The sequence below is a fragment of the Myxocyprinus asiaticus genome, chromosome 16, assembly GCF_019703515.2.
Source record: "Myxocyprinus asiaticus isolate MX2 ecotype Aquarium Trade chromosome 16, UBuf_Myxa_2, whole genome shotgun sequence".
Taxonomy (NCBI): domain Eukaryota; kingdom Metazoa; phylum Chordata; class Actinopteri; order Cypriniformes; family Catostomidae; genus Myxocyprinus; species Myxocyprinus asiaticus.
Genome location: NC_059359.1, coordinates 16,968,685 through 16,995,854, shown reverse-complemented (window position 1 = coordinate 16,995,854; position 27,170 = coordinate 16,968,685). Strand labels below are relative to the sequence as shown.

The 27,170-nt window shown below is 36.8% G+C and overlaps 2 protein-coding genes across 2 annotated transcripts in view; one reads left to right on the top strand and one right to left on the bottom strand.

Moving 5' to 3' along the window:
• Positions 1-2,003: 2,003 nt before the first annotated feature.
• Positions 2,004-8,564, bottom strand: LOC127454530 (probable U3 small nucleolar RNA-associated protein 11). The gene is made up of 8 exons (XM_051721828.1): positions 8,395-8,564; positions 8,034-8,095; positions 7,577-7,679; positions 7,307-7,420; positions 7,085-7,178; positions 4,419-4,549; positions 4,166-4,276; positions 2,004-2,391 (listed from the first exon to the last, which is right to left on the bottom strand). Exons 1-8 carry the CDS (start codon positions 8,452-8,454, stop codon positions 2,308-2,310), a joined length of 759 nt encoding a protein of 252 aa, XP_051577788.1. The 5' UTR covers positions 8,455-8,564; the 3' UTR covers positions 2,004-2,307.
• A 5,998-nt stretch (positions 8,565-14,562) lies between these two features.
• Positions 14,563-27,170, top strand: part of fhl3a (four and a half LIM domains 3a) — a 50,372-nt gene continuing 37,764 nt past the window's right edge. Inside the window, exon 1 of the mRNA XM_051721497.1 lies at positions 14,563-14,746. The gene's annotated coding sequence lies outside the window, so the exon portion shown is untranslated. The remainder of the gene's footprint in view (positions 14,747-27,170) is intronic.

Sequence of the window (27,170 nt, the reverse complement as noted above, 5' to 3'; positions counted from 1 at the left end):
AAGGCAGACGGAAGCACAACGGAACTGCGCACACGGCTGCGTGACCCTCCACTCCCAATTGAGGCAATTGCAGTGACACTGGCCACATGACGCACAAATGCGCGCACACACACAGGAAGATTGGTCTGTCACTACTTTTGGCTGAGAATTGTGTAAACACAGAAGGTCAATATTGATAGGTCACACGGAGCGGCATCGTAAATATCACCAAGCTTAGACGTGCATGTTCATGGCACATGAACAGACTCTTCTACTTCCTTTAAAAAATAATTACAGCATGTAAGCAACATACAAAAAAAAATAAATAAATAAAACATATAGTGCAGTCATAATAAAAATAACAGCAGTATGTTCTACGAGTTTAATACCAAACACCTTTTCTTCTGGTCAGCATTAGCACATACAAAACTCATTGTCTGCCATAGTGACATTTCCCTGTTCCTGATTCACCCCTCCTCTCTTTCCCAAGAGGGTAATGGATGGGACCTGTTTATGAAGCCGCTGCCACCTGCATGATCAATCAAGCCATGCAGAGATGCCTCAATAGCTCAGTCTGCACAAACACACAACCTTTCACATAAACAATTACTCAAACAGGAATAAGGGTAGATCAAAAGTGTTTAAAAGTGGGACATTTAAAGTTCTGAGATTAGAACATTTTTGCTTTAAAGGGGGATAGTTTACCCAAAAATTCAAATCCTGTCATCATTTACCCACCCACAGAGATGATAAGCAGAATGTTTGGTCTCAGTCATCATTCACTTTTATCGTAAGGAAAAAGATGCAATGAAAGTGAATGGCGACAATTTGTGTGTTCCACAAATGAATGAGTCATCTGAATTTGGATTAACATGAGGGTGAGTAAATGATAACAGAATTTTCTTGTTTGTGCTGAGTATCCCTTAAAGGAATAGTTCTCTCATCATTTACTCACACTCATGCCATCCCAGATATGTATGACTTTCTTTCTTCTGCTGATTTATAGAAGAATATCTCAGCTTTGTAGGTCCTCACAATGCAAAATTTTGAAGCTCCAAAAATCACATATAGGCAGCATACATGTAATCCATAAGACTGTAATCCATAAAATTTAAAGAGTGGTTAAATCTATATATTCAGACGTGGTATGATGGTGTGGGTGAGAAACAGATCAATATTTAAGTAATTTGTTACAATATCCCTGTCCAGTATTTGGTGATATGTACTAAGAATGCGAATCACCAAAAACATAAGAATGTGAAATGAAAGTGGAGATTGAAAGTAATAAATGGTTTAAATATTGATGTTTCTCATCTGTTACATTTTTGGGTCAACTATCTCTTTAAAGACTAAAGGCAACATTATGTATTATTGATCTAAAATGATAAAAAAAATAAAAAGAGTAATGAAGCCTTACAAAAACACACAATCACGACTTCAATAAGAAGGATAAGTAGAATGACTGATCTAATGAATAGTCAAATAATTATTGGATTACTTAATGAAATTCTGTCTATGACAGCACACTACATTCAGATCTTGGGCTACAAAGATCTGGGTTCACAAACCTTTTGACCAATACATTTCCATGTCTTTTCCAGTTGTTTGTGATTACTGAATAATTATTTTTGAAAAAATGTATAGAGATTGCATTCACAGAGCAAGTTCTAGCCAATTAAATTAGACAAGATAATAGTCTAACTAGAAACATTTTCATTCACTATATACATTTCCATGATTTTTATTATTTTATTTTATTTTTTTATTATTTATTCATTTATTTTTAATTTTCATGACTTTTCTAGACTTGGAAATAACAATTTGAAAATTACCTGACATATCCATGTTTTGCAAAACTATAGGAACCCTAAAAGATATCCAACAGTTTCTACTGAAGAGTAAAGTTGTTTAGTTCATCATCAACCGATGAGGTTTTGCAACTTGGCTCTTTTGCAACTTGGATGTAGATTTGATAAGATATGCTATTGCCATCTACTGATTCAGTCAATGAACTACAACACAACTAAAGACAACATTTTATTTCAAACTATGAATGTCAAAAAATGTATGGCAAAGAAATTATGTACAAACTGCCTTTTGAGTCTTTTGGGATAACCAGCAGCTTAGTTATCAGTTAGTCTTACTTCCACACCTCTAGGCAACATCTTATTAAAAAAGGCATTGTCTCTATTGTATAAAAATGAGAAATCCACAGATTCACCCTAATTCAAAGCGATAACAGCTGAGACCTTTGTAGAATTTGGCTGGAGATCCATGGAGAAGCAGAAAGACAGTTTGTTCTGTATATAAATTTAGAGACATAAGCCATCATCTTTTCCTCCTGGCCTCAAATCTATAGATGGCAGGAGCAGTGCTGGTCTCTTTACGAACTTTCACTTTCTTAACCTTATCCTGTCAGAGATGAAGAACAACCCAGATATCACAACACAAACTCAGACTCAATAAACATGGCCAATAATTCGTCATTAAATAATACAAGATGATAGGTACAGTTGAAGTCAGAAGTTTACATACATTTAGGTTGAAGTCAATAAAACTAATTTTTTAACCACTCCACAGATTTAATATTAGCAAACTATAGTTTTGGCAAGTCGTTTAGGACATCTACTTTGTGCATGGCACGGGTAATTTTTCCAACAATTGTTTACAGACACATCGTTTCACTTTTAATTGACTATATCACAATTCCAGTGGGTTAGAAGTTTACGTATACTAAGTTAACTGTGCCTGTAAGCAGCTTGGAAAATTCCAGCAAATTATGTCAAGCCTTTAGACAATTAGCTTCTGATAGGTGGTGTACTGAATTGGAGGTGTACCTGGCCTACCTTCAAACTCAGTGCCTCTTTGCTTGACATCATGGGAAAATCAAAAGAAATCAGCCAAGACCTCAGAAAAAAAAAATGTGGACCTCCACAAGTATGGTCCATCCTTGGGAGCAATTTCCAAATGCCTGAAGGTACTACATTCATCTATACAAACAATAGTATGCAAGTATTAACACCATGGGACCATCATACTGCTCAGGAAGGAGACGCTTTCTGTCTCCTAGAGATGAACATAGTTTGATGTGAAAAGTGCAAATCAATCCCAGAACAACAGCAAAGGACCTTGTGAAGATGCTGGAGGAAACAGGTAGAAAAGTATCTATTTCCACAGTAAAACGAGTCCTATATCGACATAACCTGAAAAGCCAGGAAGAAGCCAATGATCCAAAACTACCATAAAAAAGCCAGACTACAGTTTGCAAGTGCACATGGGGACAAAGATCTTCCTTTTTGGAGACGTTTCCTCTGGTCTGATGAAAAAAAAAAAAATGGAACTTTTTGGCAATAATGACCATTGTTATGTTTGGAGGAAAAAGGGTGAGGCTTGCAAGCCGAAGAACACCATCCCAACCGTGAACTATGGGGTGGCAGCATCATGTTGTGGCGGTGCTTTGCTGCAGGAGGGACTGGTGCACTTCACAAATAGATGGCATCATGAGGAAGGAAAATTATGTGGATATATTGAAGCAACATCTCAAGATATCAGCCATGAATTTAAAGCTCGGTCGCAAATGGGTCTTCCAAATGGACAACGACCCCAAGCATACCTCCAAAGTTGTGGCAAAATGGCTTGAGGACAACAGAGTAAAGGTATTGGAGTGGCCATCACAAAGCCCAGACCTCAATCTGATAGAAAATTTGTGGGCAGAACTGAAAAAGCATGTGTGAGCGAGAAGGCCTATAAACCTGACTCAGTTACACCATTTCTATCTGAAGGAATGGGCCAAAATTCTAGCAACTTATTGTGAGAAGCTTGTGGAAGGCTACCCAAAATGTTTAACCCAAGTTAAACAATTGAAAGGCAATGATACCAAATACTAACAAATTATATGTAAACTTCTGACCCACTGGGAATGTGAAAGCTGAAATAAATCATTCATAAATCTATTATTCTGACATTTCACATTCTTAAAATAGTGATCCTAACTGACCTAAGACAGGGAATGTTTTCTATGATTAAATGTCAGGAATTGTGAAAAACTGAGTTTAAAAGTATTTGGCTAAGGTGTATGTAAACTTCTGACTATATATATAAACATTTCTCATCAATGTATCCATGCATATCTAGGTAAGATACCCATGTTGAAGGGTTTGAGAGAAATGCTGATGAATACACTCACCTGAAGATCTTTCCTGGTCTGGATCTTTTGACAAATGATAAACATCTTCTTTTCTCTGTCAATACGCTGTGAAAGCACCTCGTACTGATTTTTTCTCTGTTTTGTAAGTTTCTGAGAAAGAAGAAATAAAAGCATTTAAAAAAATTACAAGATAAGCAGGAGAACAATTAATGCAATACTTTTATGTGAAAGTGGGAAAAAATGCAGCTGCTATGCCATGGACTAGACACAATAAACACCATGATTTTCTCACCTTTATCTTCTCTGGTTCCACTACTCCCACAATGCTCTTGTTTTCTAGCGTTTCCATTGTGGGTCTGTTATATGCTCGGTCCACCAGTTCAGGCACTGTGTTGAGGTGTGTGGCCAGGTCAAACTCCTCCACTAATATGAATTAAGAACAAGTTTGAGAATTTAAAGCACTTCTATTGTAGATTTATAAAAGAAGGTCAATTTAATTAATTATTCAAAAAATGTCTGGTAACACTAAAATGCATTATAGTGTTTTTGTGCATTGTGCACAAAATGCATTGTGAAGCCCATATTTATAATGCATTTTGTAGGCATTATAATGCATTTGTAAAGTCTCCTATAATATGCTGTAACTTCTCATAAATAATTTTACTGCATTATAACACTTACCTATTCATATTTATACATTGGAATATAATGCATTATAACATGACTAACATTAAATTTTATCTGTAGAACTTAGCGTTTTTTTATTAAATATGTTAGGTATGCTTTAAGTAGTGACAAAAGCAATGTCTTATTAACATCCGTAAGATTACATATGTTTTAACCTTAAGTGTTTTTCTTACGGTCTCAAAATTTACTCCGAGAATGTGTGTTCCTTTGTATTCTGTGCACTTTTCTATAAATTCCATTATATAAATTTGACTTGTATATTCCAAGTTTATGTTATGACTGTATATACAGTTGTGCTCAAAAGTTTGCATACCCTTGGAGAATTGGTAATATATGAATCATTTTTAAAGAAAACATGAGTGAGCAGGCAAAACACATTTCTTTTATTTCTTATGGGATTCATATTCAACTGTAGGTTATAACAGAATGGCACAATCATAAAACAAAACATGGCAACAAAGAAAAAAATGACCCCTGTTCAAAAGTCTTCATACCCTTATTTCTTAATACTGTGTATTGCCCCCTTTAGCATCAATGACAGCATACAGTCTTTTGTAATAGTTGTCTATGAGGCCCCAAATTCTTGCAGGTGGTATAGCTGCCCATTCGTCTTAGCAAAATGCCTCCAGGTCATGCAAAGTCTTTGGTCGTCTTGCATGAACCATACGTTTCAGAGTGGCTCAAAGATATTAAGGTCAGAAGACTGTGATGGCCACTCCAGGACCTTCACCTTTTTTCTGCTGTAACCACTGGAGGGTCAACTTGGCCTTGCGCTCAGGGTCATTGTCGTGCTGGAAAGTCCAAGAGCAACCCATGCGCAGCTTTCATGCAGAAGAATGCAAATTGTCTGCCAGTATTTTCTGATAACATGCTGCATTCATCTTGCCATCAATTTTCACAAGATTCCCTGTGCTTTTAGAGCTCACACACCACCAAAACATCAGTGACCCACCACCATGCTTCACAGTGGGGATGGTATTCTTTTCACTATAGGCCTTGTTGACCCCTCTCCACACATAGCGCTTATGGTTGTGACCATAAAGCTCTATTTTGGTCTCGTCACTCCAAATTACAGTGTGCCAGAAGCTGTGAGGTGTGTCAAGGTGTTGTCATTTGTGGCATTGGCACAGTAAAGGCTTCTTTCTGACAACTCGACCATGCAGCTCTTTTTTGTTCAAGTATCGTCGTATTGTGCTCCTTGAAACAACCACACCATCTTTTTCCAGAGCAGCCTGTATTTCTCCTGAGGTTACCTGTGGGTTTTTCTTTGTATCCCGAACAATTCTTCTGGCAGTTGTGGCTGAAATCTTTCTTGGTCTACCTGACCTTTGCTTGGTATCAAGAGATCCCCAAATTTTCCACTTCTTAATAAGTGATTGAACAGTACTGACTGGGATTTTCAAGGTTTTGGATATCTTTTTATATCCTTTTCCATCTTTATAAAGTTCCATTACCTTGTTACGCAGGTCTTTTGACAGTTCTTCTCTGCTCCCCATGGCTCAGTATCTAGCCTGCTCAGTGCATCCACGTGAAAGCTAACAAACTCATTGACTATTTATACACAGACACTAATTGCAATTTAAAAAGCCACAGGTGTGGGAAATTAACCTTTAATTGCCATTTAAACCTGTGTGTGTCACCTTGTGTGTCTGTAACAAGGCCAAACATTCAAGGGTATGTAAACTTTTGATCAGGGCCATTTGGGTGATTTCTGTTATCATTATGATTTAAAAAGGAGCCAAACAACTATGTGATGATAAATGGCTTCATATGATTACTATCCTTAAATAAAAGACAGTTTTTTTGCATGATCAGTCATATTTTCAAAATCAATGCCAAAATTTCACAATTTCTGCCAGGGTATGCACACTTTTGAGCACAACTGTAAGACGACATTACTTTTGTAACTTAAAGCAGGTCAAGACCATGTATAATGGTGTATGATCACGTCAACCCTTAAGACTGTTTATCCTATGCTGCTTTAGTAGACAGCACTTTTACGATTGCATTATTGCATTACAACTTCTGTGGATAAAATTGGATGTTTATTGTGTTATACAGGGTTTTTTACTCTTTTAGGGATAAGTATGTATAAGTAAGGTATTATATAATGTATTATAACTGTAGTTACAATTATTTATGAGAAGTTATAACATTTTAAGCTGTATTATGAGACCATATGAATGTATTATAATGCATTTATAATGCCTTTACAATACATTATAAATACGGGCTTAAAGAAACTGTTACGAAATGTCTCTTTCATAGTACCTTCTTTTTTTGAATCCACAAAAAATGCATGTTTATTTTTCTTTTCTTCATCAATATCAAGAAGGTGGAGCTCAGACTTCAACCTTTCGATTTTCTGAGAAAAGACATCACCTTATGCCATTATTTTCAGTCTCAAGATGACGCTAACATCCTCGCACAGCACATAAACTTAGATAAGCGTATCAAACAGGCGATTGGCATCAGTAGGAAGGACCATACTACCTTCATTTCTGAAACCCTCTTCATTTCAACATATCTGATGTCCTGGGTCCTCATCACTTTCTTCTGTTCCTCTGTCATTTCTTCCTCTTTCGGTTTAATTATGTGAACTCCATCCTAATAAGAGGGAAAAGTAGAGCAATGAGCAGAGAAGTTGTTCATCAAAACCTCACAGCCTCACTGTCTAGTGTAGTGCTGCTTCCACCACTTTATATAAGTGGGAAAGTATAAAAGGATTAGAGCAACACCTGAAGGCAAATTAAAACAACAAACCTTTATTTGGTTGTGTATCATTTTAAAGTGGAATTCATCTGGGTTTTTCTCCATGGCCTTCTTCCGTAAGGCCGTGAGGGTCTTTTGTTTCCGGTGGTAGTCACTGTTTAACAAAAACACATTTACTGTATTCTAATAATTCTGAAGTAAAAGTACAGAGACAGACAATATAATCTTTAATATTATCAAGGTAATGTTTATTATAATATATTATATTACAAAATGTGCTGATATTACCCTGTACCGTTATCATACCATTGTATTTATTTAAAAAGCATGGTCAATGTAACATTTGTTAGTGAGATAAGACAATGACATCTCTGCTGTGAGTACAGCTGACTTATTGGAAATGCATCTAGTGAGAACATCAACAACCATGATGCATACAACAAAAGTGAAACATCCATTGCATTAGCCAAGAAAACTCCCACCAAAAGCATGATTTGTGATAACTTACTCTGCACGGAGTTTGTAGTCCTTCTTCTTCTCTAATAGTCCCAAGTGTTTCCTGAAACCGAGCTGCGATAAAAGAAAAGTCACGTTTGTAAGCAAAATACAGAAGGGGGTAATCTGGAACTACTGGACTGCTGAACATCTGACTTCCAAGGCTTTTCTAAACCTGTCCACTCAGTGGTGGCTAGAAACGTTAAAGCCATAAACAAGCCCTTACCCAACCTAATCTCTATAATGTAATCCTTACAAAAATTAATTAGTCATATTAAATGTAAAGTACTGATTTATGAGTTTTAAAAGAGCCCCTCGTCCTTTTACAAGACTACGTTAGCTACACACCTAGCAATCCTGCTTATTAAACTTACCTGTGATCGCTCTTTGTGGTCTCGTTGTTTGGACTTCAGGGCTTTTCGAAAAGAAGACATGGTTGTAAATGTACGAAATCAAGTTCGATGGTGGTTTTTGGAAAATTTGGCAGCAAAATTGACTTTAAACCCCACACGCTTGTGTAGTACTGCACTCACGTGGGTACGATGGGTCACACTAACGTTATATTTGTCGTCAGCAGATTCGCAAGTTTACATGCCTGAATCGTGTACCACATAATACTAAATTAATTATCTTGTTACCCTAATTTATTATAGCGGATTAAAAATGTTATTAATATTTGGGACACCTCGTTAAAACAACTAAAGAATGTAAAAGTAGTAGAATATGCTACATGATATATAGACTATACGGTAATATAATTGACATATTTTACTTTTATGTAACTATGGGGTATTCTTCTCATTATTTAACAATATTACAAGGCTACTGAACGAAACCCGTGTTTTATTACGAGTTTAACTCAATTTAAACTAAAAGAAATGGCGCTAACATAGTGTCAACAGCAGAGGCCAGTGTCCTCCACGGATTCAATACGGTATCTACTCCACCGGGAGTAGCCTATTCGCATTTAATCAAGTTCGTTTTATTGTTGTGGTAATAAAAGCTCCATATTACTCACATGATACAGTTAAAAGCACAAATAAAAGAAACTTTAGGCTTTGAAAGTAAAATATTTGCTGCAAAGTATATCACTGCAAAGTATATCACTGAGAGTCACAAGCTCAACAGGCTGTATCCTTGACACTGAGCTTATCCCATAACATTAGCTTTATATGGCCATCTGATCAGTGATATAAATCACAGGAGTCCTCCTTGTCTACTGTTCTACATGAGGAAGAAAGCCAGACTCGCAGCAGGGAAGAGCTCCATAGCAAACTCTGGGTGCTGAGCCACTTAGTTTATATATCTTGGCCTGTGTGTTGACACTTTGAATCACTTTGGTCATGATAATGAATGCCTCCATCTGCCAAAGAGATTGGTTAACACTAACAGATAATACTTTGTGTTTTTCAAACAATTTTTTTTAAAGGGTTCTACTATGTCCCAGGCACCCAACTTGAATCGTATCCAGAAGGACCGTTTTCCTGCATTAGTGTAACAAATGTTAGAGCTACAGTATGATGACGACAACTATGTGCCTCTTACGGCTCTGAAACGTCATTTTACCCATTATTTAGGCTTCTCTTCCGGGAGTGATGGGGGGAAAGACGGAAAATAGCCATTTGGTGTGTCAAAACATGCGGGCATGGGACATAAGCAAGGACAGCTTAGAAATAACAACCATCCTTTCTCTGGCTCAAACACACTCTGCACAGAGGAGGCATACAAGGGCCTTCTTTTTGAACGATCATACAAAAATGTTACATTTTACTTCAAACTGAGTTCTCACGTTATAGAGTCATAAAGCTGCAGTGGTCAGATGTTTTTTCTTAATTTTTCAAGATCCTGTGATATGCCACAGACAGCAGAATGCTTATAGAATAATTAGCACACAACCAGTCCAACAAAATATATATTTGAATAAATGTGGTTAAAAAGTACAAACATATTCTGTGTATCACCTCATATGATATTTTTTATCCCAATTTTCATTTTTTATGACAGGAAATAATTTGTTTGAATGTGTGAGATCTCCAAAAGCATGCACATTTTTTGCTGTGAATAAAATTAATGGGGTCACTTTTTCCATATGATGTAATAGCATTACATTTAACTCATTAACCTGGGGTTTGAGGTCTATCAGCTTTAATATAAAACCATGTCGCCTGATGGACGTTTCCGACAGAGGTAGAACCACTGTGAAAAATAAAACAAACATATGAAATTAAATCTAAAGTTACTGTGACTACATTTTATTCTGATTGTTTCTAGAAGAAGAAGGAAAAAAAAAGTTTACAGTAGGAATCATCTACTGTAAGCATCCAAACCTGTGTTTAAGAGAGGGAAGAATGGCAAATTGGCAGGACATGGGGTTATAGGTTTATGATAGCTCAGAGCAAGGGCGTAGATTTGGCTTGAACATTGGGGGGGGGGGGTTACATGTGAAGAATTTACATGTTTCCATTGATCATGGTATAATCCCCCCCATTCCCCATTCCCCAAGGAATCTACGCCCCTGGCTCAGAGTTTCCGGAATGCCCTTGCTTGACAGATATATTACTGTTTGGTTTTTAATATAGGCCTTTAAAAATCACACAAATTGCTACTGGCCAGTGGCTGAGCTCAAGACCTTGGAATGTCTGCTCAAACCAATGCAGGGTTTCTTCTACCCCCTGTACGCAGATGGTAATACCAATACCATCAAGAGGAGCTCCCTCTGAGTCTGGCTCTTCGCATTTGAATTCCTCCACAGGAAAATAAATATATATGATTTCAACACTTTTTGAGTGGTCATTGCCAATCAACTGATGTAGTTTGCCCAATTCTGTTATACAAGCATTGTATTATGACTAGTTTGTGGAGTGTGGGAAATCCAATAAAAGGAAAAAGCATCATATCATCAGGAAAAGTTTCCTTTTGAGGAGTATCCCTTGAAACCTAGGAAACATTTAAAAGATTTAATAGTTATAATTTCAGGTTTCAGTAAGGTTGTTTACAACACTGCCTGAATCCCATACAGTAGATTCTTCCAGGAAAAGGCCTCTCTTGAATGTTTGGTTCTCACCCTTACAATATGACCACAAAGCCCTGTAAAGAGTGACTAGGATACAATTAACAGCCATCTCAAAATTACCCAGCTTGAGCTGGCAGTACAAAATGTCAATATAAAAGGGTTTCTTAAGGCATGACTGGTAACTAAAGACATGACAGTTACACAAATGTCTGCTTTATTCAGAGATAAGAGGAATGTTTCTTGTATATTATAATTGCAGGCAGGAGTTGTAATTGAGGTATTAGACAATTTACAGTTCATTCAATTTTGTATGATTTGATAAACTTGCCTGTTAAGCTGTTAGAGAGGCAATAAAGCATTAATGGAATTACAGTGGCTGACATCAGACATCTACTTCATACGAGTTTAAGAGAAAAGCTCTTTTTAGCCATTGCTGTAATTTAATGAATTTTGTTAAGGTCATAGAAATGGGCACTTAACACCTGTCCTGATACAATCAATTATTTGATATAATCTTTGTAAAGTCTGTTTGCTGTTAGCAAATAATATCAAGTTAACCCAAGATACAGTAACTTAGTTGGTCTTTGTAAAATAACCTATAGCTGTACAAAAATTTTGTTATTTCATTAACAACAACTGCTCAGCAGCTCAAAACTCTGTTACCTGAAATAGTACAAGCATAGAGTCACATCTCCACATCACCCTTTTTAATATTGCAAGAGGCCTTTTATATTGTACCTTCATTCAAGTATTACATTACAAACACGACTACACAGTGCTAATATTAAAGCAACACTTACCTCTTTGTTATACAATACATTTAAACTGAAGTGCCTGAAGTGTTTCCATTGTAAACTCTGGAAATATCAGGCAGCAGTAATTTGTTCGTCCATCACTGTAGAGTGAGACAAAAGTGTTTAAATCATTTTGCACAATAAGTATTTAGGTTGATGCAGTTGCAATTCAATCTGTAATATCTGATCTGTACTAGATTTGCCCTTGCTTCAATAACATGTTATTAGGGGTCTAGCTTATTTATAAATCAAATGTCAAATTTTCATTATACACATTTTTTATATAGAATAGGCCTAGTGAAATGTCTGTGAAACAAAGCAATGCATGGATGGCATAAATTATGTATAATCCTCTCTTGGTCTCATGGTGAATGAAAAAAACCATCATAGTACCCAGAGTTTTAAAATGGCAAAATTACCCTATCAAGCACAGAATGTTCCTCTAACATTGGAGTATGGTTCCCATTTATAAATGTTTTGGGAAGTAACTTCTAATGTTTTTAGGGAACGCTCTTTTTAGGGTTTTTTATATAACAAAAAACAAACGTTACCAAAATATTCTGGGAACCAAAAAATTTTTCTTGGGACATTACTACAGTTTAACATTACATTACTGTTATTGTTATTAGAATAAAACTGTGGTGACAGTTACACATGTTAAACATAAACTGAAAGTGACGAACACTCTTTGAAGAAGATCCCATATAAATGCATTATGATTTTACAGTAGAAACAGTTGACTGGTATTTTTTGTAAGGGGTGATCTGCATTGATGGTGATAGGGTACAATGGGGTTAAAGGCCCCCGGGTTAAAAGGCACATTTGATTAGATTTTCTCTCAAAACACTAAACAGCAGCAAAAACTATCTAGCACTATGCACTGCAAAATCTCCCTGATCCATGAGATCTTTGCTTGTGGTGTCTAAAGTTTGATTTTAATTTAATTTAATATTTAATAATTTTTGAAATGTTGCAAATTTTTGTAGCTAATGAAAATCCCTGAATTTAACGCATTTATTTTGAGAACAAAATACTTTTTAGTCATTTTCAGTTTTGTTCAAAGTCAATAAATCAAAAGTTTTTTAATAAGTGAAAGGATAGTATTTGGGGTAAAAAAAAAAAAGTCCCTCTGTTGCAGGGGCTAAAGGCCCCCATAAAACACATTGTTTATCTTAAGTGGGGTGAATAGATTTGTGGGCTCACATTGACCGATCTAATCACAATGGAGATGAATTTGTTTATAGAATAGATGTTATGAAAAGCCAAATGTGTTTGAAATTAAAAGATAATTGTGCATCTTTTTCTGAAGTAGTTATTATGAGTCAGCATTATCTTAATTTGTTACTCAAAATAGCATGTTGCAAAATTATTTGCATTAGTTAACAAATTTTGCACTAAAATTACTGTACCTATATCTACACGATATCACAAAAAAAAAAAAAAAAAAAGAACCCTAGGGGCTTTTACCTTGAGTGTGGGGGCTCCCTCGCTACCTTTTTTTTTTTAAACTGAATTTTAATCAAAACAACCTTCCGTTATTATTATTTTCACACAAATTATTTTGCTCCATAATATTCAATGAAAAGAAATACATTTGTTCAATCCTGACACATTGTGTGACCAGAAAATAGCAAATTGCTCTTACTGTGTGCCTTTAGCCCTGTTGTATCCTGTGTTAAAATGGGTTTTAATGTAGAATAATGTTTTAGGTACTACAGATGAGATTCAATCTTTGCAGCTGGACACTGAATAGGACATAAACTCACTGAGCACTTTATTAAAAACACTATGATCCTAATAATGTGCCCGATGTGGTCTTCTGCTGTTGTAGCCCATCCGCCTCAAGGTTCAACGTGTTGTGCATTCTGAGATGCTATTCTGCTCACTATAATTGTAGATTACAGAGTGGTTATCTGAGTCACCATAGCCTTTCTGTCAGCTCGAATCAATCTGGCCATTCTCAACTGACCTCTCTCATCAACAAGGTGTTTCTGTCTGCAGAACTGCCGCTCACTGGCTATTTTTTTATTTTTTATTTTTATTTTTATTTTTTTGGCACCATTCTGAGTAAACTCTAAAGACTGTTGAGCATGAAAATCCCAGGAGATCAGCAGTTACAGAAATACTCAAACCAGCCCATCTGGCACCAACAATCATACCACGGTCGAAATCACTGAGATCATATTTTTCCCCATTCTGATGGTTGATGTGAACATTAGCTGAAGCTCCTGACCTGTATCTGCATGATTTTATACATTGCACTGCTGCCCAGCAATTGGCTGATTAGATAATCGCATGAATACGTAGGTGTACAGGTGTTCCTAGTGAAGTTCTCAGTGAGTGTATTTCTCCTCTTTGGAAAAACTTATTCATCATTTGTCTGATATTAAAAGCTAAACATAGCTTTGTTCAGTGAACCTGGTCTAAAATATGCTCCCATCCCCTTTTAACAATGCAGCTGCGGAGAGGAAAATAAGTTTTTCATTGATTCATGCCCCTCAGATAAAGTAACAGGTAGCCAAAGTATTTTGTGTTCTCCTTTATAAAAAATATAATTCAGACAAACCTCTCTCCAGCGCTCAAAAGTAAAATCAAACTCCAAGTTTAACAGATCTCACTGACTACAAACCTGTGTCGATTTAAAGCCATTTATTGAAACCTTACAAAAGAAGGAAGACGGTTCTATCTATTGGGGCGGGAGCTTGTGACTGATTCAACTTCCTCTGTATAGGAGCGGTGGAATAGTTGAGCGCTATCATTCCCTCATTCGCTGCTTTGAGGGACAGCTGATCACTTCTGCTAACCCGTATAAATCAAAAGGACTAGATGTATTAAACAGGCCGACTTTATTGACCCTGACGCACTCGAGACGGACAGTTAGCCGCTAGACAGCGCGCGTCTTTAAAGAGTATTGATCGGGTAAGCGCGACTCTTCTTTTTCTTTAAGTCTTTCCTGTTATTTTAAATTAGAAGCTCACGTGACAAAGGGCTATCATTTTAAACCCTTGTATTCGTTCATGCATGTTTCAAAAAAGCGAGTAAAAATCCATGAATTGTGTGTCTGACAGTTTTCATTCATCCCGGCTATTGTAGAATGTCTGGAAGAATTGAGTTGAAAGGTAATTGTTGAATCACAGTGAATCTTATTTAAGGAGTAACTTGAGTTCAATTTGATACCTTTAGTTAATGCATTGGTATTATTATGAACTAACAATGATTTTCACAGCATTTATTAATCTTGATTAATGTTGATTTACCCAATACTATTGTTCATTGTTAGTTCATATTGCATTGAATATTAATGTTACCATATTCAATGTTAATGTAAAACATGTATTAGTATTTGTAAAAGTTAACATAAACCAAGATTAATAGTGCAGTGAAAGTGTTGCTCATTGCAAGTTCATGTTAATTGATGTTGTTAACTAATGTTAACAAATACAGCCTTATTGGAAAGTGTTACCAAAGCACATATAGTTTTGTGCTATATTTTGGTTACCTCTAATGTAGCTGTTTTTCTAAAACTGTAAATGCATCCAATCTTTTTGGACTTTTAGGATCTTTAACACTATACTTCATGTTTTAAGTTTGATCACTATGCCTACTACTTGTTGTAAGGCAAATGACCACGTTTCCATGGAATATAAGTGCACAGTAGAGTTAAAAAAGAAAAGGAAAAAAAATGCCTCATGGCAACACCTGTTGAAAGTTTGCTCTCATGGGGATTTAGTGTAACATAAACGCTGATTCTGCAAGAATGAGTGTACCAAAAATGGTCTTAATTTTTGAGTGAGAGAGGAGAGAGAGAGACAGACGCATAATTTAGAATATGCAAGCCCTTTCAAGGTCAACTTTAACATTCCCTAGTTCACATACTTGTAATTTTCAGAGGAATCTGGCACACGTGTCAGAACATGACAGTTATTTGTGTAGCTTTTTTCTAATGGGAAAATCTCAAGTCTAGAGTCATTCATTGTCTTTAAATGCATATGTACAGAAAATCATTATGAAAGTATGCGTGTTGTGGGGGCATGAGTTTAGTCAAGAGTAGATCCAGGTTGGAATTTGATTGCCCATCTCTGAATCACACCCCAACCCAGAACATGTTGCATTCCTAGGTGTAGTGAACGAGCTGAGTAACCACTCGCAAGGTCCACGTTGCAAGTTACTGCAGACCGCATACTTTTACAGCCCTGTTTGATGAGGTATCAATAAAGATACCCTTTGATAATAATGCTAATGGTATTTCATAATCTGTATTGTATGTGTAAAAAAGTAATCTTGGTTTAAACACCACCTAGGTTAAATGTAAAACATAGGAAATTAGTTACTTATATCAGTAAGTGATGTGATTCATAAAGAAACACCTTGAGTGATTGAGAACAGGTGAGTTGATCTGAATGAGTCTATCTGAATAATTTATGAGTCTAGGCACCTTATATAACAGATCCTCTTATATGACTAAACTCCTTTGACAGTTATTTTGATTTAAGTGATACAGCAGCAGCCTTTCTTTATGTCATAGATCAGGACGGTCTTGACAAGACAGAGAACAGGCCAAAAAGTGCTGTGAGTAGGGCAGGAGAGAGCGCAGGAAGAGCTGAACAGTGTCCTCTGCTCATTTCCTCTTTCTTTTTTATTTTCAAACCCTGCTGCTGTGACTGGGCTCTGTTCGCAAGTATCCTGTTGACCTTGCAGGCAGCCAGTCAGTTGTCTCACCCGAATTGACTCATTGAGTTTTTTTTTTTTTTTTTAAGTGTTCTTAAGTGTAGTCTTTGTTAAAGTGTTAGTTCAACCAAAAATGGAAATTCTGTCCTCATTTACTCACTCTCATATCATTCTAAGCCTGTATGACTTACTTTCTTCCAAGAAATCTTTAAGAATGTTTGAAGAATGCTGCTCTTTTTTTCTTAATGTTCTACCTAACATTTCCATGTTTGTTCCACGGGAGAAGAAAAAAGTAATATGGGGTTGGAATAACATGAGGGTGTGTTAATGATGACAGAATATTTATTTATGGGTGAACCATACTGTTAAGTGTAAGTTTGGTGTGGCATGCACTGACATGCGTGTGTTTGTACGTGTGTGTAAGAGAGTAAAAAAGAAGAGTGAGATCTAAGAGGTGCATTAAGAAGCCTTTAAAATTGCTTACCTCAGAGCCAGATTCCCATGCTGCCTCTGACATTCCATTCCCATTCATTATTCCAAGAGAGGGAGTTCAGAGATGCTTGTGGAGAAACAAAATCATCCCTTTTCAAATTCAGTCAAGTTCCATCCCTCTCATATAGCCTACATGCCACAAACTTTGAGCCATTAGTATGTTTCTCACAGTATTGCTGATTTAACTGCTTATTCCAAAGCAACTAATTGATAAATTGCATTGTTAAACATAAGATCCCTTATTCAAACAGCTACGGGAGTCTTTTATTTTATACTCTTGTAATAGGTAAATAATATTAAAGGAATAAATATGAAATATTATGGTAATTTCCCCCTCTCCACCATATTCTACAGTATATGTCTTCAGAAAGAGCAGGATCAAAAGTGGCTTGTGAGTCTATTAAAGAAATCCAAGTTCTTAAATTAGGCTGTATTTCATTTTAGCTAACCATAACAGGACTTCCTCTTAAGAGGACCATGGCTTTTGAAGTGTCCTGCTGTGGCAACAAAATTCTGTCAGATATTTTTATGATGAGCCTTTCGTGTTGTGGTTCAAATTTTCTGCACCCTTTGGTAGTGAGTTAAAAATGTCCATAAAAGTGTGAGTCTAGAATTTTCAGACATTTCAGAATTTGAGGGAGGTTGAAAATCTCATTCACCTATTTCTTGCCATGTCAGGATGGCATGACTACAGCAAGTCTTGATTATGGCCACATTCTTTTGGAGTGCTGAGAATTTTGTAAAGCTTAGTCTAATGCAGAGACTGGTGTCCATCAGTGATAGTACTGAAAATGTCTCTTGGTTGCAACAAACACTTAAGCCTTTGTATGTGGACTCTTAAGACACCCTTAAAAATGCATGAATGTCATTGCATTAGATAACAAATATTGAGCCAAGAGGAATTTTTTATAAATAAGGATAGCACAAGCACTCTTTTGAAGCAAAACATTTAACAGACGTTAAAGGAATAGTTTACTTACCCTCATGCCATCCCATATGTTTGACATTCTTTCTTCTGCAGAACACAAACAAAGATTTTTTTAGAAGAATATCTCTGCTCTGTAGGTCCATACAATTAAAAAAAAAAATAATTAAAAAAAAAATAAAAAATGGTGACCAAAACTTTGAAGCTCCAAAAATCACAAAGGCAGCATAAAAGTAATCCATATGAGTCCAGTGGTTTAATCCATGTCTTCTGAAGTGATACAATTGGCTTTGGTTGAGAACAGATCAAAATGTAACTCCTTTTTTACTGTACAACTTGCCATTGCAGTCTTTAGGGACAATCATGATTTCAGGCTTGATTACATTTCCTAGTGCTTGACACATGTACAGAGCGCTAATCATGATCACTAGGAGACTGCTGATATCAAGATTTATAGTGAAAAAAGAGATTAGATTGCAAAACCAATTGAATTTCTTCAAAAGACATGGATTAAGCCACTGGAGTCATTTGGATTACTTTTATGCTGCCTTTATGTGCTTTGTGGAGCTTCAAAGTTTTGGTCATCATTCACTTGCATTGTATGGACCTACAGAGCTGAGAAATTCTTTTTTTTTAAAATATTTTATTGTTGGGTGAACTATGCCTTTAAATGATAAAATAATAGCTATAGTGTTCACAATTACGACAAAAGTATTTGGATACTTTCTGGTTGTCAAACATGAGTGGAACATGCTGATGAACTACACTTGTGGTTACTCTGCTAGGACACCTGTGTGAACTTGAGGGGAACTGACTTCATATAGTAGTTCACTTAAAACCACCATGACACTAGTTGCATTTGCATGTAGATGCCACTTAGTTTGGTATTTTGTTATCTATGCAATGAAATTCACACATCTTTAAGTGTAGCTTAAGTGTCCAAAAGCCTCCACTCTAAGTGTCCAATCATAAGTGTGGAAGTCGATGGCTTGAATAAGTTTAGCGGGGCATTTCGAGAATAGCACACATAAAAAGAAAGTACATGCACACAAAAAAGAAGTGTGTACAACAAGCCTTGAATGTTTGTCAAGTAGTCCATATGCAAATTATTTGGACTTTGTGACAGTGTAAAACATCTGTCGAAAATGCAAAGCCAGAGACAATACACTCTTTAACCCATCTCTAAAAGGAGTGTCAGATGAAGGAATGTCTGCTATCTTTTCATCATCATTAGTTATCATGGGTTTATTGGATCCATATGATGAACATCTCACAAGCTCTCTATCATTACCCAAAACTGAGACTTTTTGTACTCTACTGCCCCATTGGTGTCTCCTGAAATAGCTAATGGGGAACATACGACTGGTTATTTTGGGGGTGATGCTTGAGCAAGCCATGAATAAAGGGAAGTTAGTGCAGGTTTCCTGCGGGGGACTCCAGGTGCATCTGTGGGCCTGAGCGACTGGTGGCTTCCTCCCAAACCGAGAAGAATGAATGGATGAAATCAGATCCTTTGAGCCAGGGCCCCAAGAGAGGCGACCTGCTGGTCCATGTGCTTTCTGCTCACTTGTACTGTTTGTTTACCTTTCCCCTCTCTTCCTTTTGCAGGCCTTCATGGACACTTGGTGTTTTGCTCTTGGCCACTTCTTGTTCAACCTCTTTGTCTTTTTTCCGGTCATTTCTCTACAATACTCATAGTTCGCACTATTATGCTGCTCTGTGTCACCTGTTAGCAAAGTACCTTTGGTGGCAAGTCCACTTGGTTGCCATGTTGTTAACACCCCCGGGCATCTTTTTTCTATCAAGGTAACAGGCATCCAAATCATATTGAGTGTTATAATTTCTTCCATTCATTATTCCACAAGTTAGCACCCAATACTGGTATATGGCTGCAGGAGATTACAAGCATGGTTTGCAATGCCTCGTCATGGCTTGTGTCTGGATGCATAGCTTGCGTCAGTAAACATCTGTGGGTTACTCGGATTAAGTGATTGCAGTTTTCTAAAGGTTCATGATTGTTTTGTCTGTTATGTCAGCTGTATCACAACCAACAGATGTTACTTGTCAGTCTATCCATCCATACTCCTTTGTCACCCAGCCACAGTCCCCTGAGTCACCTGTGATGCACTTCATCTCTGTACAGTTCCAGGTACAGTCACCCTGGAGCTATTATAACACTATAAGAGACACTATAAGCCATAACATTAGATTCAGGCCTTTTCTCACACCCCTTGTCTCGCACACAAATCACCCACACCTAGAAGGAAATTTTTCCAAATCTATCAGAGAGAGATGCACTCAACCTGACAATGAGTGCCCGTATTGGAACGTAAACACTGGCCCGTACTTGTAACAATCACATAAAACTTGCCTGGTTGGCATTCTCATAGCTACAGCTGTCAAGTGCTCTGTAACATTCTGTCAAGAGAATGAGTGAAATATGTGTTTAGAACTGCAGGGAGTTTCCTGTAAAGTCTGGATCCAGCGCAAATAAAACCTGTGGTTTAGGGGCGTCGGAAAAACAAAACCACGGTGAAGACTGCTATAGATATCTGTAAAATTGTGTTCATGGAGTGCTATGTTTTTATGGATTATGACATATTGCTGAGGCCACATATTTATGAAAGAGTGTATTATTAAACTACCTGAACAATAAAAGCACATTAAAAATAGTCAGGCTTGTGCTATAATACAGCCTGTTCTGTTTGTCTTCAAGGCTGGGAGCTTTATCTAAGTCTGACAGTGGCTCACCACATGATGGAAACTTATGGTCCAAACATCTGTCCTAGCTCATCTGTCCTATTATTGATTCGATTCATCCTTGCTGATAAATTAAGCTGTTTTTAATGTTCCGTATAATGTGTCACGTCTCAGTCTTGATAGAATGTACTAGATAAAGATGATAAAGGCTAAACAGTCAAGGATTTTTTCTGCCCTGGGTTTTCTTTCTTTCTTTCTCTTTAGTTGAACAAGTAGTTCAGAATTGTCCGTGCCCTACCAACAGTTTAGCTACATATACAGTATATATTCAGAATTTTCATAAAATGTTCAGTCTTTTTTAAATAAAACTATTTACAGCCGATAATAAGGTTTCAAGTTTGGAATAATAACTTGAATCATACAGCTATAAATTAATTAACATACTTTTGCTGGAAATAACAATATGATGCAGGACATTAGGCTATTGGTTTAATGATAATTTCAACCCATTCTAATTGATACTTCCAAAACTATCACAAGTAATTCTTGCAAATTTCAACAAAACCTCATCTGTGATAGACAGCTAGATAATGTTAAAGCTGAAGTGTGTAACTTTTCCTGTTAAAATACTTGTAATACTCATATCCCAGCTTTACATGTAGAGACAACTATAAGTAAGCCATTCAAAGGTAAATTTCCATGAAACGTGTAAACACTGTCTCTGTGGCGCTATAAAAATTTTGTTTTTTTTTTGAGTGGCACATCCGGCCCGACACAACAACATTGACTCAACCAATGGTGTGAGTTGGGGTTGGGACTATCTGTTTGATCAACCAATGGAAGACAGAGGATGTATTCAGAAAGGTTTTTTGCAATTCCATTCGGTGGCGCTAGTGGCACAGAAATTACACACATCAGCTTTAACTTGGTGACGTTTTTAAATAAGCATGTTAAATGTCAAGAGTACATGTCTGCAAATTCTAGGCAAAGGGTGACTACTTTGAAGATGCTAAAATATAACACAGTTTTTATTTATTTTGGATTTTGTTTAGCCACAACATAATTCCCATAGTTCCATTTATGTTATTCCATAGTTTTGATGACTTAACTGTTATTCTAAAATGTGAAGAGAAAAAAAATAAAACCAAAAAATATATATATAATAAAGAATAAGTGTTTCAAAACTTTTGACGGGTAATATACATTTAATAAATGATTGTGATTAAATGATTGTGATTAAATAATTACAAATGCAGTGGTAGAATTTACTTCAACAGGGGCAGTGGTAGCTCAGCGGTTAAGGCTCTGGGTTACTGATCAGAAGGTTGGGGGTTTGAGCCCCAGCACTGCCAAGATGCCACTGTTGGGCCCTTGAGCAAGGCCCTTGACCCTATCTGTTCCAGGGGCACTGTATCATGGCTGACCCTGCACTCTGACCCCAGCTTAGCTGGGATATGTGAAAAAGAAGAATTTCACTGTATATGTGCAAATGTATAATGTGTGATAAATAAATAAAATTATTATTATTATAATTAAAATGCATAAATCACTCATTAATTAAATATTATATAACATTTACATTAATAAATACATCAAAAAATACATAACGTGAAAGAGTAAATAAATGCATATACAAATGAAATTGCAGACCCACATTGCTCCACACATTAAGGCTGTGATAGAAACTTTTTTCTTTTATCTTTTATATAGAGTATTTTTCTTCCATACTGACAACAAATCTTTCAAGGAAGAGTAAAGTCCCGTGGAAACAAAATAGATGCAATGAAGGCTAAATTTAACTAAAATATATGATGTTTTCACCAGCCATCACTGTGTATTTTGGTGTAATTGAGTGGCAGAGTAAAAGTAATTGTGTAAAGAGGTTGTGGGGTCCAACAGCATTTGTCTGAGTAGAAATACACAATTAGGTTCAGAGTCAGTCTTTCAGTATATGTGGACAATATACCCCGATCAGCCACAAGAAATCTCAGAGTAGCACATATTCCCATATTATCTCAGAATAGCATTCTGAGATGCTATTCTTCTTACCACAATTGTACAGAGTGTATCTGAGTTACCGTAGACTTTGTCAGTTCGAACCAGTCTGGCCATTCTCCGTTGACCTCTCATCAACAAGGCGTTTCCATCCACAGAAATGCCGCTCACTGGATGTATTTAGCTTTTGGCACCATTCTGAGTAAATTCTAGAGACTGTAGTGCGTGCAAATCCCAGGAGATCAGCAGATACAGAAATACTCAATCCAGCCCATCTGACACCAACAATCATGCCACGGTCCAAATCACTGAGATCATATTTTTTCCCCATTCTGATGGTTGATGTGAACATTAACTGAAGCTCCTGACCCGTATCTGTATGATACGATTGGCTGATTATATAATCGCATGGATGATTATTGGTGCCAGATTGGCTGGTTTGAGTATTTCTGTAACTGCTGATCTCCTGGGATTTTCAAGTAAAACAGTCTGTAGAATTTGCTCCGAATGGTGCCAAAAACAAAAAAAACATCCATTAAACATCCAAGTCATTAAAACTCATTTTTTAACAACTCCACAGATTTAATATTAGCAAAACATAGTTTTGGCAAGTCATTTAGGACATCTATTTTGTGCATGACACAAGTAATTTTTCCAACAATTGTTTACAGACAGATAGTTTCACTTTTAATTGACTGTATCACAATTCCAGTGGGTCAGAGGTTTAAATATACTAAGTTAACTGTGCCTTTAAGCAGCTTGGAAAATTCCAGAAAATTATGTCAAGTCTTTATACAATTAACCAATTAGCTTCTGATAGGAGGTGTACTGAATTGGAGGTGTACCTGTGGATGTATTTTAAGGCCTACCTTCAAATGCAGTGCCTCTTTGCTTGACATCATTAAAAAATCAAAAGAAATCCGACAACATTTGTGGACCTCCACAAGTCTGGGTCATCCTTGGGAGCAATTTCCAAAGGTACCACGTTCATCTGTACAAACAATAGTATGCAATTATAAACACCATGGGACCACGCAGCCATCATACCGCTCAGGAAGGAGACGCATTCTGTCTCCTAGAGATGAATGTAGCTTGGTGTGAAAAGTGCAAATCAATCCCAGAACAACAGCAAAGGACCTTGTGAAGATGCTGAAGGAAGTGGGTAGAAAAGTATCTATATCAACAGTAAAAGGAGTCCTATATCAATGTAACCTGAAAGGCTGCTCAGCAAGTTAGAAGCCACTGCTCCAAAACTGACATAAAAAAATGCCAGACTACAGTTTGCAAGTGCACGAGGGGACAAAGATCTTACTTTTTGGAGAAATTCCCTCTGATCTGATGAAACAAAGATGGAACTTTTTGGCCATAATGACCATTGTTATGTTTGGAGGGAAAAGGTTGAGGCTTGCAAGCCAAAGAACACCATGCCAACCGTGAAGCATGGGGGTGGCAGCATCATGTTGTGGGGGTGCTTTGCTGCAGGAGGGACTGGCCATCTATTTTGTGAAGTGCACATCAAGAGGAAGGAAAATTATGTGTATATATTGAAGCAACATCTCAAGACATCAGCCATGAAGTTACAGCTTGGTTGCAAATGGTTCTTCCAAATGGACAATGACCCCAAGCATACCTCAAGTTGTGGCAAAATGGCTTGAGGACAACAAAGTCAAGGAATTGGTGTGGCCATCACAAAGCACTGACCTCAATCTGATAGAAAATGTGTGGGAAGAACTGAAAAAGCATGTGCAAGCAAGGAGGTCTACAAACCTGACTCGGTTACACCAGTTCTGTCTGGATGAATGGGCCAAAATTCCAGCAACTTAAAATCTTTTGTGGACAGCTACCCAAAACATTTGACCCAAGTTAAACAATTTAAAGGCAATGCTACCAAATAGACCTGCAGAGAGAGAAAAACAGATGTCATGAGCTCTTGGTTCTATCTTCATGAATTCTCATCAGGATTATTAAATATATTTGCAAAAAATAACTGGATGCAGGTTATATTTGGACTCTGTGGCTACATTTCTACATCTTAAGGTTAAGAAGCTCTGAGTAAATAATTTATAATTATTGAATGCGTAGAGGATAATGTTGCAACTAATTAGTCATGTTAATGCTTAAAATAGTAACAGCTTAGGGAACGTTTCGCCATACAGTTTACTGTTTACTCGTCTTGAATTTTTATGATGAGAAAATGTGATCTCCCCAACATGAACCTTTACAGCCATAGCGGTTACAAAAGTGTTAAAAATCATGACTTCGGATTTGGTCAACCTTTTGCTCCCAATCAGCACATTTACGATAAACTGTAATCTTTAAATTTGCCACGATTTCACTTTCAAAAACACTGAGTGAAGTGAAAGAAAAATAAGCAAATGCTCACTCCCATTTAACTGCGCTTATGGGATTTGTTATCCCTGATAACTTTCCTGCTAAAACTACTGATGGTTAAATATTTAAAAAACAAATACCAAGTTTACCTGTAGAGTGTGTTGACAGTCTGTGAAATTGGTCGGTTGAGCTACCAGGACTCCAATGTTGCGAGTGAACCAATGATGTGGCTTTGAAAGAATTTATTGACAGTTACAGTACATTCAAAAACCAGAAGGGCGGGAATAAAGAATTCCTAATGCCCAACTTAAAGAACCATTTCAGCACAAAAGGGTTCTTCAGGAAGATATGGTTCTAAATAGAACTATTAAGGTCAGTAAAGAACCTTTGAAGAACCATCTTTTTTTAGAGTGTATATGTCTCATAACACATCCGTAAAATACTGTGAACTGTTTATTTACTATCGCATTTACTAAGACCTGAATCAATATGTAAAGTAATTAACATTAAGATATTAGCTTTAATTTACCTTGGAGCAAATGTAGGTGTCCTTGCTGATGTTACCCATGTTCATTTAGAAATGAGTGTTGACACAGTTTAATGCATAGCATGCTTTTCTCGAGAGTTATTTAAGATTTAAAAAAAGAACGAAAAAACACAGCGTGTTTCCTCTCTATGTACCTCATGCCACTATTACATGTGACCCAACAACACCGTTTTTTAAATTTTTGGATCATTTCTATCCAAAAAATATATCTCTAGCTTAAAACTACTCAAACACACATTACTCCCATTGATTCTCGTTGCAAAAAGGCAAGTGCTTGTCAGAGAAATGGCAGCTGTTACATTTTTTTTTATTGGGCCTGACACCATTAAGAGGAGCCACTCATTCTCTAAGAAGCCATTTACATGGCTTAATCACAATAATTACATTGTACACATGCAATTCACCCCGCAGTTCGTTTATTGTAACAGGCCTTATCTTAATAAAGCTTGCAATCTTGCCATGCACACATACCCTACACAACATTGCTTATGGGCAGACAGACACATAAGAACATTATAGGGTGCCAAGTCTGTATTATTCATGCTGTTTACTTCCCAATGCTTAATTAGCCTCAACATCTGTAAGAGATGAGTGCAAATGGCTGTGACATCATTTCAGATGAGAGGAAATCTGACTCAACTGTTTCCATTTCGTGTTTTTACAACTATTTTGTGTGTCTAAGTGTGTTTGTATGGAGTGACGAATGTTTTATTTCTGATTTTGGAACCTTGACTTCGACAGCATATGAGCTGTCATAAGCTTTTTTTGGTTCACAATGGACTAGTTCACCTTAAGTATGGGGCACACTGTAAAGAAATGCATAAAAACCCAATGCTCATTGGATCACTTCTGAAATTTTTTGTCTTCTTCCCCACCCATTTATTCCGATGTTTAAGTGGTGCACAGCTGTGCATGAGAGTGTTTCCCTCTTAAGTAAATACAGCAAAATCTTTGCATCATGAAAAAATTTGGAAGGCTGCTCCTAATCATGGATTTCAAACCAATAGGAAAGTTTAGGTTCTTTACAGCAGCCCAAACCAAATGATGAAGACAACCACTCATTGGACCATAAATAACAGAGCAAATGATGATTCCTCTGATCCCAGCATACGCATAATCCACTGTTTATTGGCACTGACATGTTGGCACAGATGCACAAAGTTTTTGGAGGGAGCGGTGCAGTGTTACATGGAGCAGTTGGGGAGAGCGGAGGTAGCTGTCGCCTTCTTTGAGGGAACACCTTCATAGGACTTTCGCTGACCATGGCTCGGCACTTCACAGAAGCCCATAAATGGGAGAAAGTGTCCTTGTTGTGTCTATAAAAGGATGGCGGCTAGTGTATAGAAGGATAAAGATGATTTAGCTCAGAAGCCCTGTGCAAGGACTTTTAAAGTCATCCATTCCAGGACGGGAAAGTGCAAAGAGATTAGAAATCAAACACTTGATGTCTGACACATGATGACAATGCTGCTTTGAGAGTTCTTTCACTGCTCAATGTCATTGCAATTAACAGGCTACAAAGAAAAGGCAATTTTTAATGCTTGTTTTCAATTGCCAGTTTTGGCACATGCTAGTTTAATTCTCTCCTGCCATTACTCATTATTACAGATAATTCAAAGCCAAAGGCAGTACTACATATACTGTATTTTTACAATAGTGACATCATGGACTGACTTTGCTTGTGT